Source organism: Rhamphochromis sp. 'chilingali', assembly GCF_963969265.1.
Source record: "Rhamphochromis sp. 'chilingali' genome assembly, chromosome: 11".
Taxonomy (NCBI): domain Eukaryota; kingdom Metazoa; phylum Chordata; class Actinopteri; order Cichliformes; family Cichlidae; genus Rhamphochromis; species Rhamphochromis sp. 'chilingali'.
Window position 1 is genome coordinate 13,071,968 of NC_137938.1, and position 15,815 is coordinate 13,087,782.

The window sequence follows — 15,815 nt, forward strand, 5'->3', positions numbered from 1 at the left end:
CGGAAATTTTTAGGAAAAGAAAGTAGTACTTTGAATAAGAGCCCGCACGTAACATTGAATCAGGGTTTCAGATTTTATGAGGATTTAAAGCACCCCCTAAAGATATTAAGTGTGTGAGATGCAGTGTTAGCCTTGAGCTAACAAGTGGTGCTGTCTGGAGGGCCTTAAATAAACTGTTGATAGAACCGAACCTTGTGAAAACAGCTGCTCCCCAACACTGGGGGCTTGTGCTAAACATGAAAACCTGTGCAGACTTGACTTTTGGTGGAACAGTGAATGCAAATTTACCTTATAAACTGAGGTCTTTTAGCCTAACAAAGCATTGCCCAGTGTGCGAAATAAATTCAGAATTATATGTAAAGTCTAAGGAAAAAGGGGAAATTATTTCTTCTTTACAATAATGTTAACAGAATATGTCAAATGTATTTCAAAACAAAGAAAAACGACAAAAGACCAGAACATCCTCATAGCAAACACTCCTGTTCAGTTTTTGCTTAAAATTCACATAAAGACAATGAGAAGGGCTTGCATTATCCTCATCACAGTGGTAACAAGTGAGTTATGTGAAATAGCAAATGGGGTAGTTGGGTACGAGATTTCTCTTGGGCTGTGCTATTTTTTCCCCTTGTATATCTAATGACTGTGTAGCCCTTTGAAGAAGATGGAAGTTTGACGGAGTGGCAGTGTTTGTGAGCACACATGCAGCATACTTTCCCCACAGGAATCGCCTGGGTAGATTGCCTGTGAGCAGGCTGCCGAGCTGAGCTGTTTTATGCAGGAGTGGAAAAGAGCACTGACTAAAGCCATGTTGGATCACAGAGCAAATAACACATCGACATGCACAGACATACAAACATATATGTCCAACTCAGTGGAAAATCTGGATTGCTACACAAATGAAACACAAATGAAATGATTCAGGGGGACAAGATGAAATTGCATTGTATGGGTCAGCTGTCCTTCAAAGAGTCCTCAAACAACAGTGGTGGATGAAATGCCAGTGGGAAAGATTTAAGACAAGCAGACAAATACTTTTTTTTTTGTTTTGTTGAAAACACACTCACTGCAACAAAGGGCAAGCAGATACCTTTGCTACCAGCATATGTACAATGCACTGCTGTATCTCTAAAGCACTAGTGGCCATTGTTTAGCAGTGTTGTAGAAAAAGCCTGTAGCTCCACTCCCTTATAAATGCAGCATGATCCTTCCAGGCCGTGAGTAAGCATAAAGGTCACTCTGACAGAATTGTGGTAGTACAAGAAAGTAGGCACGACAAATAAAAAAAAATAAAATAAAACCACTGGTTGCTGGAGAATGTTTGATGGATTGTTGTGCATTATAGGAAACTATATAAAAGACTGACAGCATCTCCATCTGGCCGTGTCCTTCAAATGCATGTAGATTCAGTTCCACTTAATTGCAATAATAATTCTATCATAACACATTTTAAAACATAAGAATGAGCAGCACATACATATTCATGTGCAAGATGTGGATAACCACAGCAATATAACAAGGAACAATGGTACTGTGACAGTTACTCAGATGTGAAAATGAATACATTATGGAGGAGTACACTGAACTTTTTTTTTTAAATGTAGCACTCATAAGAATCTCTGACTAGAAAAACTACTACTCCACCAAAACATTTTTTGGTGGAGTAGTAGTTTTGGAGTAGTAGGTTCAAAGGCAGGGCACAGGCCACCACGTGTCACTCAAGTCTTCCTAGATTGCGTGTTGCCCAATGGACAAAAAGTAGATCAGTAAACATCCAAATGAGGCCCAAATGAGGCAGAGGAGGCGGAAGAGTGCACCTCAAGGCTATGATGTTAAGTCACAGATGAGTGCATCAAAACAGCGCCACATGGCCGTAAACTAACAGCGATTAGGTTTAGGCATGTAAAGCAAGTGCTTAGTGTTAGGTTAAAGGCTTGAAATGAATTCTTGTTTCAAAGGTTTGACAACTACATGAAGGATAGAATGACGGGACCAGGATTAGTTTTCATACTAACTGGTTCTCTCAAATCGTGCTCTCAGTTACACACTTTAAACCAGCAGATGATTTAAAAAAACACACTGATATTTTTGAGAAACAGCATTGCCACAATGAGCCATTAAAGAATGAGTGATAGGCCTAACAAACTCAATGTTACACTGCATGTTACAGTGAAACATAGAGTGTAAAATTTTCAAACGAAACTTTTTCCTGATTAAGATAAGAGAGATAAGATAAGATAGAACTTTATTAATCCCTCGGGTGGGTTCCTCTGGGAAATTCGACTTCCAAAAAGCACAGCAACGACCGAAGTTACAGTTACAGTAATGTACTAGCTACGAAATGAAATAAACCGCTTTGATATTATGTTGCCTATTGTACATGTTTGCAAATATTCTCAACTGTAGTTTTAACTACAGTGCTGCTAAGAAAACAGGAATAAAGCTGTGCCTTATGTGTAACGATGTGTTAAATATCCCCATCAGCATGAAATTGTGTTGGAGAGTAAACACGCAGAAACTGGAATACAACCAAACCGCCCAGGGAAGAGCAAGAGAGACACAAAAAAAATTGATGCAGGAAAGGAAATGCAGTCACGCTCAGGAAAAAAAGAGGCAGAAAGAGTAAAGATGGAGAAAGTCTCAGTGGCAGATGGACAGGGGAAATGACCTTGGCTGGCTAGGTCTGGGGCAGGTGGGAAGATGAAGATAGAGGGTCTCAAGGACGGGGTCAGCCTGTTAGTGAACGATTCAAGCAGAAAGTAAGAAAAAAAGGGTGTAGAAGAGTGCAAAAAAGCTAAAGAAACAAATATAACACAAGTTTAAAAAAAAAAAAAAAGGTCAGGATGCTGTGTAAAATGTTATTTAAAACACAATGTGGTGATTTGCAAATCTCATGAACCCAATTTATCCAAAACTGGACATAAACATATTGTTTATATAACTATTTAAATAGCTGTTTAAATTTAGACCTTTACAATTTCATGAAAATATTAGCTCATTTTGAATTTTATGGCAGCAACCTGGGTCAAAAAATTTGGGATGGGGACAACAAGGAGATGGAAAAGTACGTGGTACTAAAAAGGAGACAGTTGGAGTAACTAATTAGGTTACCTGGCAACAGTCCAGTAATGGGATAATAGAAGAGAGGCAGAGTTACTCATTAAAATGGACAGAGTTTAATCGATCTACAAAAAATAATAAACATTAAAAAAATTAATTCAGAATAATGTTTCTCTGTGTAAAATTGTGAAGACTTTAACGATCACATCATCTAAAGTGCATAATATTACCAAATGATTCAAAGAATCTGGAGAAATCTCTGTGTGCAGGGGACAAGGCTGGAAATCAGTGTCGAAAACACATGATCTTCGGGTACTTGGGCACCATTGCACTAAAAATAGGCATGATTCTGTCAGTGAAATCAGTGAATAGGCTCAGAAACACTTCCTGTGACATCTGTGACACTGACTGTGACATCCACGAATGCAGGTCACAGCTTTAACATGCAAAGAAAAAGCCATATGTGAACATAATCAAGAAATGTTGCTGTCTTTCTGGACCAAAGCTCATTAAAAATGGACTATTTGAAATTCATTTTAGAAAACACAAACATCATGTCCTCCAGACTAAAGAGGTAAACATGGCTGTGTCCCAACTTCTTTAAGAAATGGTGCTGCCATCAATTTCAAATTACAGAATTACATTTTACACAGCATCTCAACTTTTTTCGAATTGGCTGTACAGATAGAAGGTCGTGGGGACTAGGCAAGCGAACAAGTTGATACCCAAGGAGGGAAGGAAAGGAAAACATTAAGACAAAACGTAAAGTAAGAATGGAAAAAGAACGAGACACAGAGATGGATGAATGAACGCTTTCACCTGAAACAGCAGACGGGGAAAAGAGCAGGAATGAACAAGATGGTCACAGAAGGATTGCTCATATTTAGACAGCTCCCCGCTGCACTCAGCTCTGCTCCAACACAGATAACTCAGTGCATCCATTAGTTCAACTAATTCCCATCGCCATCTGCCAAGCAATTTCAGATCCACCTCTGGAGTCGCAGGAAAGGTTCTGGACTTTGGGGGAGGGATGTTGGATTTGGAAAATATTGGATTAATTTGCTTAATTGAAGAGCCTAATTTTTCCATAACTCAACAGTGGAAGCCCTAAAGGAAATCAGGTGCGGTAAGTGTGATCACAGGTTCCTTCTCGTAAGAATAAATGTTGTCTCCTTCTCCTGGCAGAAGGATTTTTCTTCTAAATGAACACAGCTACTTCATCATAGTTTCTAACACTGCATATTACACATTAATACACACATTTTTTGCCATACTATGTATGAAAGAATGACAGGAAGAGACAAAGAGCAGAAAATTATGCTGTCCTTACCTTCATAAGCTACCTTAAATCCATGAGCGCTTACTGCAAAGTCACTGGTAAGCCTCAGGGAAAAAATAGAGCCAGAACTGGTAACAGGTGGAGGGATGGTAAATCCTGTTAACCTGTAGAATAGGAAAAAGAGACCTCAGAACTGAATGCATGACTGAATTCATAACATTTCCACATCCTTTACACCAGCATGAAATAAGATGCCCCCTGAAAAAAGAAACCTCACTTTCAAACATGGAACATAAGAAATGAGTTTTTTTTATGAACTTGAACTATGTGATGGCATCCACAAAAACCTGTCATATGTTATATAAATCTGTATATTTATTTATTTTTTGTAAATACAAACAGGATGCACTTTTTAGATTCCACAAGCTAAAATAAAACAAGTTCAAGGGAAACTCAGACCTCCAGTAATGGAGGTTCAGCATCCCCTGTGAATACTCCTGAATCCAATTATGCTTTTGTTTCTCCTTTGAAAAATTAACAATTCTAAACAGACAACTTAAAAACTCGTGAGGCTGAAATTGAACATATTAAATATATGCTTGTTTGTTTTTTTATTTAAATCAGCTAGGCTACCTGTGAAGGTAAATTACTGTAATTTACATTTTTCTGTTGAGAGATGTGTGCGAACAAAATCCAACGACTTCACACACAGTTAAACTTGTTACATATAACGACAATTTAAAAGTCCTCACAGCAGCAGTGTGCCATAGCATTTTGGGTCTAATAAAACAGAACAGCTCTGAGAATTGTGATGCAATTTGTCCAGCAGTAATATACTCAGTACTATACAATCAAAACCCAAGCGGGAACCTTCCCCATTGTTGGTTGGCCTGTGAGGGCTGGCAGCTGCATTGTAACAGACTGCTTCATTACTGCATTTCAAATTAGGTGCAGACCCAAACAAATCCATTTACTTTCACGACGTCGTAAACAAGATGTGTTGCTGACCATTCCTCAGCGGCAGTTGCTAATGTTCTATCGACCTTCCACTGCTGTAAGCCAGGCAACGAAGCATGAACTAAAGTTGTGCATGAAACAAAATGTCTCCTTTTCTATTGCCCTCTCGTTTTCTCGCTTTTTCTTTTTTATTACACATTTTTGGAGCCATATGTGTGACCAAATCTCTGTTTGACAATAAGCCAGGTAAATAATGTCTGCAGCAGGCCAAATGTGCAAAAACAGAAACTTCCCAAGTGACAGTAATGAAGAAGGTGCTGTATTTACAACTTCAATAGAGTTTACAATTACAGCACTGTGAACTGTGTAGTAAATAATCACCCTTTTTTGCAGGCACAGCCCAGCATGCCAAGATATTGCTTAACATCAGCTGCTGCATGCCGTTACTGAATAACGGAAAGAAAAAAGGGTAATCTTAGAAGCTTAATGTAAAAAAAGATCATTATACATAATTTGCCTGGTGGGTCAATTAAAAGCAAATAAAAGGTTGCACAATCAGAACACCTTGTTGGAGTCTTTAAAAATAACTAGAAAAACACAAGAGACAGGTAACACACTGAAACATTATTTACCACTTTTCATTATCTTACTTATTAATGTTTTTGACCAATGACATTTACTGAAATCTCTCAACTGGTTACAACCTAGATAATAAGGGGAATGTCACTCAAAGCCTACTCAGTGCCCACACTGTACAGAGTGGAGAGAAAGGAGGAACGAAAACTATACCAGTCTCTGCACAGAAAGAAAAAAAGTGCACCAAAATTCTTACGGATGTGGAGTGGAAACAAATCTCATGATATAGCTGGCATTAGAATGTCACGCATGGAGGCATCAGTTTGACATGACTTTGGCTCTGTGCTATCAAGCACAAAAGTCACATTGAAAAGACAAGTGTGTAAACCTGGCCTTTCCCTTTGGTCCCGCCACTGGCCGCTGCTGCATTTAGCAAACGAATCCTCAGCCTTTCTTTTGCAAAACAATTCTTTCTTTGCCATTTCAACAGGAAGACGGGGGTTGGAGGGGTCTACGGTGCCATTTTGTGTAATAGTTACATGCTTTCAGTGAATTACAGTTTGATGTCAAGCTGAGCAGTCTTTAAAATTGCTCTCCTTACCCCATGTCTAGGGAGGAGGATGCATGGGGGAACTAATTATTGGCTGAGCAGAACAGACAAGAACAGAACAATCAGTGGCTTCAGAGTGCATGCTCACACAGATATTGATGGCACTCATCAGCTTGAGTGCAATGCAGTTACACAATGACACTAAAAAGCCTTGACCTGAAATGGTTACTGGAGAAGTGCAGCAAATGAAGACTGAATTATTATATCCACAAATAACAAATTGACAAAGTATTTTTTTTTCTTTCACCAATGCCTATAAAAACTGAGTGTAGAAAGAAGAGGAAAAGTGCTGCTATGGCAACATGATATACGTGATATAGAGAAATTAGGAGAGAGACAAAAAAATGATGCAGTATACCAATATACACAGGGTAGAGAGAGGAATGCTTCTCCTAAAATCATCCAAAAATCTAGAGAAAAAAAGGCAAAAACATGTTCTTATGATCACAGGTGGATAATAAAACAGAAAACTGAAGTATTGCACTGTCATCATATCAGCACTAAACAGCAAAGGAGTGAGGATGCCATGGGTTTAGCCGACATTATGTGGAGACAGTGTTTCTAAATCTGGCATTGAAAGGGATTAAGAGGTGACAAGTCTAGGTATGCATCAAAATTCTATACCCCCTTCTATACTCCCAAACCTCAAATTTCAAATGTGGACAGGTCTCACGTCTCAGCTTTGCAGGTCAGCATAATGTTGGACTATTTTAAAGTTGAAAATCTGAACAAGCATCCGCTTAAACTACAGGCATGGAAACATGCCTCCACATAAGAAACACTTATTCTGCTTGTCTGCAAAGACAAGGACATGTTATGAGTGCAACTGATTTTGAGATAATTAGAATGCATCACATTACTAATGCATTAGAATGATTTTTCTTTATTTTTTATTTAACCTTTATTTAACCAGGAATGTCCCGCTGAGATCAAAAACCTCTTTTTCAAGGGAGTCCTGGCCAAGAGGCAGCACATGATAGTTAGAATGATACTAAAGGGTCCTGAGGAATGAAAGAATCTACAATTTCTGAACCTCACAGTGGAACTGCACATCTATGCTCATCTATTCTGTAAAATCTTTCAATAGTCCATAGTCTAGACAAGGTCTGGATAATATGGAACAAAAATCTGTTTTAATGATAGTGCTGTTGGATACTGCAAATTACAAAGACCCCATTTAACGAAAAATTCAAGTTACGAAGGCACTTAATGGCAATATTTTTGCCCGTGGTATGACAAAATGCCCGTGTAACAAAATTCGTTTGCGAAATGTGTTTCGCTGTTCCACGTGAAAGACGTATTGTTGTTGCGATGCGCTATTTCGTGTGCTTTTCGTTTGCAATTAGCCTATCGTTCATTCATTCATAATGGGGCCTGCATAAGGCATAAATATGAGCGAGTTTAAAAAAATGTTAAAAAAATATCATTGCACAGTGTACGTACGTACATTAATTAACGTATATGTAAGTTTAAGTTTTAAAGTTTAGAATTAAATTCCATAATGTTATGTACATGTACACGTACGTATGTATGCATGCATACGTATGCTTTCTTCAGCCTCCACCAAGAACTTCGTCTTCAGCCAGCATCACCTCACTCAAAAGGCGATGGAAAATGGTGCTTCGACTTATGAAAATTTTGACTTGAGAAAGACCCTCTGGAACGAATTAATTTCGTAAGTCGGAGTTCCACTGTACAGGGCCAGTATTGCAGATACGAATATAGATACTGATACTTTTAACTTACAAAGGCAGCTTATGTAGGGAAGAGAAGTGTGTCATGACAAATAGGATGAATTATCATCAATTTGCAATATCTAAATACATTTTAATGAAGACAAAATTATTGTGATTTACTTCTACTTTCCACAATAATTAAAACAACAAAAACAAATTTCTCAGAAGAATGAGGGTAGATCTGTAAGAACCAGAGATGTCCATGTATGAGTAATGACTTGTCAATCACCAGTTATTTTCATCTTAAAGCATATTAAAGTTAATTTTACTCTATATATTTTTCAAGGGGAACAGAAAAGAAGACTTAAAACTAGTGTTTGAGCACAAATGCTCATGAAATTGCTAAATAAGCGAATAAGGGAGCACCTTCTCATAGAGTTCTTTTAACTGTGATTTTTTTTTTTTTTTCAAACAAGAAGAGCCCCTATTGAAAAAAAACTCCAGCTTTGAGGGATGCCAAATTTACAGTCTATTTGCACCAGAACATCTACTCAAGACTTCAATTACTACAGGTGTCATTTCATTGGCTGAATCTGGCCAGCATGAAGAAACCGAACTGGTGGACTTGGGAAATTAGAGGAAATGTATTCTAATACTTCTCGTGACACAGCATGTAGGCACAGATTGGTGCTGACTCATCAAAGTCTGCTGGATCAGTTGAGGCCACACCCAAGTTGGCAGCTCTCTTGCCACCTGAAGGCAGCACAGAGATCGTTACAACAGTGATTTATACGGCACACTGCAGTGCTGTCTATTCACACCAGCACGTGGTTGTGATGTATGAGTGGCAACAAACCCCTGGAAGCAAGATAAATTAGCCCTCAGTCAGAGTACATTAATATGTTCTGACGATCAAGGGGGTTCCCACATGCCCCTCTCTGTCCTACGTTCCCAGATGGCTCCCCAGCCTGTCAGCAATGTATCTGAGTTGATTACTGAGGAAGGTTCCCCAGTGGGGTTCCTCTGAGAATGAAGTCCCTGTCCCTCCAGGCAAAAGCAGTATCCCTCTCCTGTCCTGTTCTGGATGAAGATCAAAGATGCTGAACTGTATGGGAATCACCAAAGGAATCACTACTAATGCTGCTGCCATCAATCCTTGCAGTCTCTAAAATTGTTAACAGTCACTTGCTTCCATTTATTTATTTATTTTTTGAAAACAAGTTAATGCTTTCTCCAAACTGTCCTCTCAGGAGTGAGATGTACATTTATTGTCCCAGAATCCAAATGGAGAACAAAAAAGTTTTCATTTTGCTGAGGTGACCGCTTGCTCGAATTCTAGTTCACTGTGAGAATCACAGAGAGTGAAAATGAGCAGGAATGTGTTCTATGTCCTAATTTATATGATAAATACAGGTCAAAGATTAACCAATTATCCAAGGATGGTAACATTTTTAAGACTCTCTAAATGGGCAAAGTAAATATCCTCTGTATCAGTGACAGGACAAAACGGTAGAACCCAAAAATGGTTCATATACATATGTATATGTGTATGGTGGGGACGTCTTTACCACTTGGGTGATGAATGGATTAACAAGGGGAAATAAGTTTCCTACCTATACAGTACCAGAGAAGTATCAAACAAAATGCAAAAAAGTACATCTGCTGTTTGCTGCAGCTTGTTGCTTTGGCAACAAGGGTATCAGTTAAATGGTTGGAATATCATTAACAAATCAACACCAAGGGGCCTGCTGTCTCAGAAATAAGGAATAAGACTTGGATATCAGACAGAAGAGTGCAAGCTACAGTATACTTCCATCTGAGATTGTACAAAGAAGGCATGTTTAATATGCGATTATGGATTAATCTCACCATGGGTGGTAGTCTAGAATCACTGAGGAAAGTAAAAGTCAAAGTGATGAAAAAATAGAATAAGAATAAAAGGCAAACTAATGCCTGGCATAAGTTTGTAAAGTCGACTGTAACTGTTAATCTTAAAACACATTTTAACATGCAAAAGCACGTCTCACTGTATTTCACATCAGTGATATGCCTGAGTGGAAAGGAGGGTTATATAAGAAATACTGGCAAGTAAATTCCAAACTTTGAGTTAAAAAATGATCATAAGCTGTAGATAATGCAGCTTACAACTTTTAGCCTATCAGTAAAAATAAGTGTATTGATGCAGGATAGAAACTGATTACAGCATCTTTCATTAAAGCCGGTTTAAAAACAAAAACCATAATCATAGCAGCACAGTATTCAGTAAGCATACAGTATGTTCCCATCTAAGAAACTTTTATGAATTGTTTAAACAGCTTTTTTTTTTCACAAAAAAGTAAAAAAAAAAAAATCTGTTCAGCTCAGTGAACAGAAATTGCAAAACACTTCAGAATGCACAAAACCATTTGTCCAACAAGAGTGTCACTTGGATATAGAGCAATAGCTTTCTGAAAAACTAATGGATGACAGCAATGCCAAGGTAAAAAGAATGACTTACCGCTTTGTATCGACACAGTGCCAGTGCAGTGTAAGTCAGTGCATGTTCTGCCTCAGTGCTTCTTGCAAATCAGGCAACAATTCAACAGGTTTGAGAAATGAAACACTAGGTAGTATTATGCACTGGAATTGCAGTTGTAAAAAAAAAAAAGTAAAATCATCTACAAATCGTGAATTTCTTTCTGTAGTCTCTCTTATAGCTACTGACATCAGCAATTCCAACTTCAGGACCCACAGTTTTATGTTGCCATCCCAAGTTTTCCTTTTGGGGTGGGAATCCACATTACTGGTTCTAGATAAGCCACTTCAGCATTGGTGAGAAAGATATATATTGTGACAAAGGACCAGAGAGCTAACTGAGCAGCTGCAGCCCTGCTTACACCTGAAGCAAGGGCTACCTACCTCAGCCCTAAAGGAAGGTGTCAAAAATTCCCACCATTTGATTAGTGTGGCACTATAGCACTTGCACCGTGAGGAGAGGGCATGTGAGACTGGTGTGAATGCGAGAGTGAATGAATAGTGGCATTGTAAAGCGCTTTGGGTGCCTTGAAAAGCGCTATATAAATCCAATCCATTATTATTATTATTATTATAACTCAGTGTCTGTCTACCTCCATTTGGTTCTCCTTCAATTCTGCAGAAGCTTTTATACAATCGCTCTCCCTCACTTGTTTCTGGTTGTCTGTTTCTGGTTGTTTATTTACTCTTAATTTTCTTCTACCCATCTTACTGGTTCACCATTTGTGTCGTTTTGTTGGGTTTTTTTGTGTCTCTTTGGTTGTATCTGCCTCTCTCTCTTTGTTGCTACACTGCTCTTGACCTCTTTTAGTGAAAGAAGAAAGAACAAAAAGCAATGGAGTGGAGAATGCGCCTTAAGTGTTGTGGCTGATATTATCAAGTAAGCAAAGATAAAAGTGAACTGCCTGCCTTCAGTTTACTGTTGGAAACAAAGGGCTGGGTGATGGGGTTGGGGGCCTCAACAGAAAAACAAAAAAAGCAGTTGGTAATGTCAAATCATCCAGTCAATTAATTTCTACATTTTTCTGGCTTGAGGTGAAAAAAAAAATTTATATGGTTAAAGTAACTAATTGGATTGAAAAGTGAAAATGAAACATGAGCAAACTGAAGGATGTTTAGAATGCTCATATATTCCCCTGTGTAATTGTCTACACATCTTTAACTTGATAGAGTATCATATTGTAATTTTCTACAGTCATCCACTTACCGTCCATTTTATTAGGTAAATCTGCTCAACTGCTCATTAATTCAAATATCTAATCAGCCAATCACATGGCAGCAACTCTACGCATTTAGACATGCAGTCATGACCTGCTGAATTTCAAACTGAGCACAGTGAGGGAATAATGGTGATTTAAGAGAGCTTGAGTGTGGTATGGTTGTTGGTGGTTTCTTTACAGATAATCGTCTGAAAAAAAGAGAAAATATACAGTTACCAGCAGCTCTCTGGGTGAAAGTGTCATGTTGATGCCAGAGGTCATAGAAGAATGCTTTGAACCTCTAAAAATTAAATTAAAAAAGAAAAATGCTATGAGCATATGGATGTTTCTTATCAAGCAATTTAAATGCTACTGAACTGTTTACCGGCTACATAATGCTAACTGTGGAACCGGACTCACCAAATCCTTCTTTTTAGCCTCCTAGGACCTGGCTTCCACATATGTGAACACCACATTTTGGGTGTTCTAAATTTTGCTCTACAAGGGCCTGATATCCACTTACAAGGATATTATACTGCAACTGTTCTATCAAAATTTAAAGCAAATGTCCTCATATGTGGATCTAATTTTTCTCAGAAAATAAATCAGGTAAAAAAATCAAATCTGGTAATTCTTTATTTTTACATTCATTGGCTCCCAATCAGCCTAAATAGCAATAAGAAATTTAAAATCCATGCCATGAAAGAGTTCGGGTCTTAGGAGGTTAAAGCTAAACAAGAGGACTTTTGGAGAGGTCCTAAGTAAAGGATTAAGGAACTGCAGGTATACCCCCAATATCAATTTTTTTCTTTTTTGTTTGTTTGTTCTTACACTCCAAGTGGATTTTGACATGCCTTTTCCTATACAGCCTTCACCAAAAATGTCTGACTGAGGTGGTTGTCCTCTATTCTAAATAACAACATTATAGGATTTATAAGAATGATCATGAAATGGTAGTGGTTATCTATTTGAACAAGGCTTGGTTACATTGGCTAGATGGCCAAATGGAGGAAGAATCCTGGCACTTTCAAACTCCATTTCACAGTTATTAAAACTACCATGTTACTGGGATTACTCATAGACATAATGATTTTATACGCTTGCCCTGATGCCTCACCACAATCCCTCACAGGAGTCCACAGAGACTTCCTTGGAATTCATGGCTTATGTTTGCTCCGAGATGCAGTATAAATTCTGAACCCATATATACAGACAAACACACACCCACACACACGAATGCCACTATCAAATTAATTCAATTAATAACAGGTGGCATCAAAGTTCCAGACACATCCAAATGACAAAACAAACACAATGCACATCACCACAAAGTGCCGCAACAAAACCATTACACAGCCATTAATCCTGCTTTTATTTAATGAAAACCTCATTTTGGATACAAGAGCCATAATTAATCACCAGGTTTAAGAAAATTATTGAACATGCAAGCAAATGGCAAATGAAAAAGTTAATTAAAGCAGAAATTACGTACAAAAAAGGGATTTCTTAAATGCCACACACATGCCACCACTCTTTCAAATAGCGTCAGTGAACAAAAATGAATAGATACCCCTGTAGTGCTCAAACTGCCATGACACAATATAATAAAACTAATAAACTATAAAACCACCCACAGGCTGTGTATCAGTTATTTAGAGAAAAATGTTACATTCATGTCCATGAATACAAATCAATAGATTAAATTTCCAGTGTTTTGCAAACTGTCATAACAGTACGGTCAAAGGCCATGTGGGTTCACTGAATGATTTGATGAGTATGAAAATGATGTGAATCATGTGCTATAGCCTTTACGGTCACCAGTTGTCAACGCAATTTAACACATTCAAGCCTGACATGTTACAGCTCTCCACTAACATTGTGAGAACACCACAAGCGGGATTATCTGGAGGGTGTTTTATTTCTCTTGTGACTTGTAGAATCAATGGCAGGTCATACTGAAGCTGTTCTGGTGGCACATGGTGGGACAACGTGTTTGTAAAACACTTACTGTATCAAAAAGTGAAACGAAAACTACACATAGAGAGGACCACTCAGTCAACTCAGTCAGCTGGCGGTTTACATCTATGTCTGTCCAGAATTATATGACATATGGACCAAAGATATAGAAGTACGGCAATTTATTAAAGCATATTAAGTGTTCATGTCATGTTCAGACTATATATATATATATATATAAATATAGATATAAAACCACTGTGAGTTCAGAAAAAATTGCACCTTTTAATAAGCTGAGCAGGTCAAGATGTGAGAGAGACAGGCACAAAGTCCATTTCTGTGTGTGTGTGTGTGTGTGTGTGTGTGTGTGCCTATACATTAAATGTAACAGGTAGCATTCCCACTTGTGCTGTGTTAAAAATGAAAAGGGTGCACATTCATACAAGAATCTGACCCATTCAGATGTCATCAGTTTACAGTTCCGCACAGAAGTGCGTGTCTGAAAGGGGCTTATTTGTGCAAGCAACAGTAGAATAAAAATCACCATAACTCTCCTCTCTTCTGCTACTCTCAGCATATAATATCAGTACAATAATGAGTGCTTCACCAAGCCATTCTCAGGCATGAGGGATTGAACATAATGTAAGTACAGCACAGTGTCAGAGGAATGAGGGGGGGAAAAAACTTCACAGAGCAAAGAGAATACATAGATCAATGGGGAGACACACTAATCAGGTCCATCACGGGGATGTCAATTCTTTTTCATGTTAAAAATTCATTGTCGCTTTTGTCTTGTTCCGTACAGAATTTAATTAATTAATAGCATTAATAAATTAAAGAGCTCTTTAATCTTAATCAAGGTTTCTATTTGTGAATACCCTCAAAGAGGAAAAGAAAAGCCAAGAACAGGGTTGCCTATTATTACATGCACCTTCTTAGTTATTCCAGATGAAATGACGCCTGAGTCAACAGCACATCAACAAGAGGAAAGAAAAGGAAAAGCTCAAAATAACATAAGTTCTGATGTTGTCATATGGAAATACGCACTTTTCAAGTTGCTGAGAAAGTATTTGCTGAATCTTTTCTTGACAAACTTCAACAAAGAAAAACATACACAAGTTACAAAAACTTGTTCTGTTCTCCTTCCCAATGACTTTTGTTTTGGGGAGAATTAATTGTGTAAGAGCATGAGTTCTAGCATACTCTTGGGGCCCTAGAGGCACAGACTCATGGAATTATCATTTTCTGGCACCACACAACATAGCCTCACAATGAGAGAAAAATCCACCACTTGGTAACAACAAAAGTGTGAAGAAAGCACAAAGAGCAGCATTGCTATTCAGAGGTTGGGGTGGTATAAGCAAAAACCCATCAAAATCTGAGCCATTCACTTTTGTCTCACACCAACTTTTCCCTCATTCTCTCTAAATGGCAGGATTAGCTCCAAGTGAAATATAAGCAAAATATCATGTCTGACGTGTGGCTTAGCAAAATGTTAACCCTTTATTATTAGTAATGTTTCTTAAAAATGAATGACATGACACATCACTTACATAATCTTTCAAAAATAGTAAATATGACTCATATGGAAAAAAAATGAATCAAAATCAGAAATGCTAAAATATAATTACCGTTGTTATCCATGAATATACAAAAAAAAGCAAGAAAAAAATAGCAAAGCACATTAAAATTGTTTTTTATTAAGATGCCAAATTACAGTCATTTACTTAAAGTCACTTTACAGAAAAATGTGTTTTTCTGTTTTTCTGACTGTGTAATATTTAATAGCAAGGAAATTTTACAACTGGACTTGTTGCACAGAAGTCATCCTAACACAGTACCACAAATTTTTCTTTCTTTCTTTTTTTTATCTTTAGTCTGGGAATTTAGCAATTTATAGAAAAAATAGCAGTGGTATAATGTCCACTGTTTATCATCCTAACTAAAAATGTCTATTAATGTTAGAGATGGTCAGAACTACTAATATTTGC

At 37.7% G+C, this 15,815-nt stretch overlaps 1 protein-coding gene across 10 annotated transcripts in view; it reads right to left on the reverse strand.

The window, feature by feature from the left end:
* The window catches only part of LOC308404971 (CUB and sushi domain-containing protein 3-like), a 251,895-nt gene that overhangs the window by 200,668 nt on the left and 35,412 nt on the right, over positions 1-15,815 (reverse strand). For all 10 annotated transcript variants that reach the window (XR_013973240.1, XM_080895307.1, XM_080895306.1 and 7 more), the window contains one exon: positions 4,388-4,500. Coding sequence is in view for 8 of the 10 variants with exons in the window: in XM_080895307.1 (XP_080751433.1) it covers positions 4,388-4,500 (113 nt within the window). In the remaining 2 variants the exon portion in view is untranslated. The remainder of the gene's footprint in view (positions 1-4,387; positions 4,501-15,815) is intronic.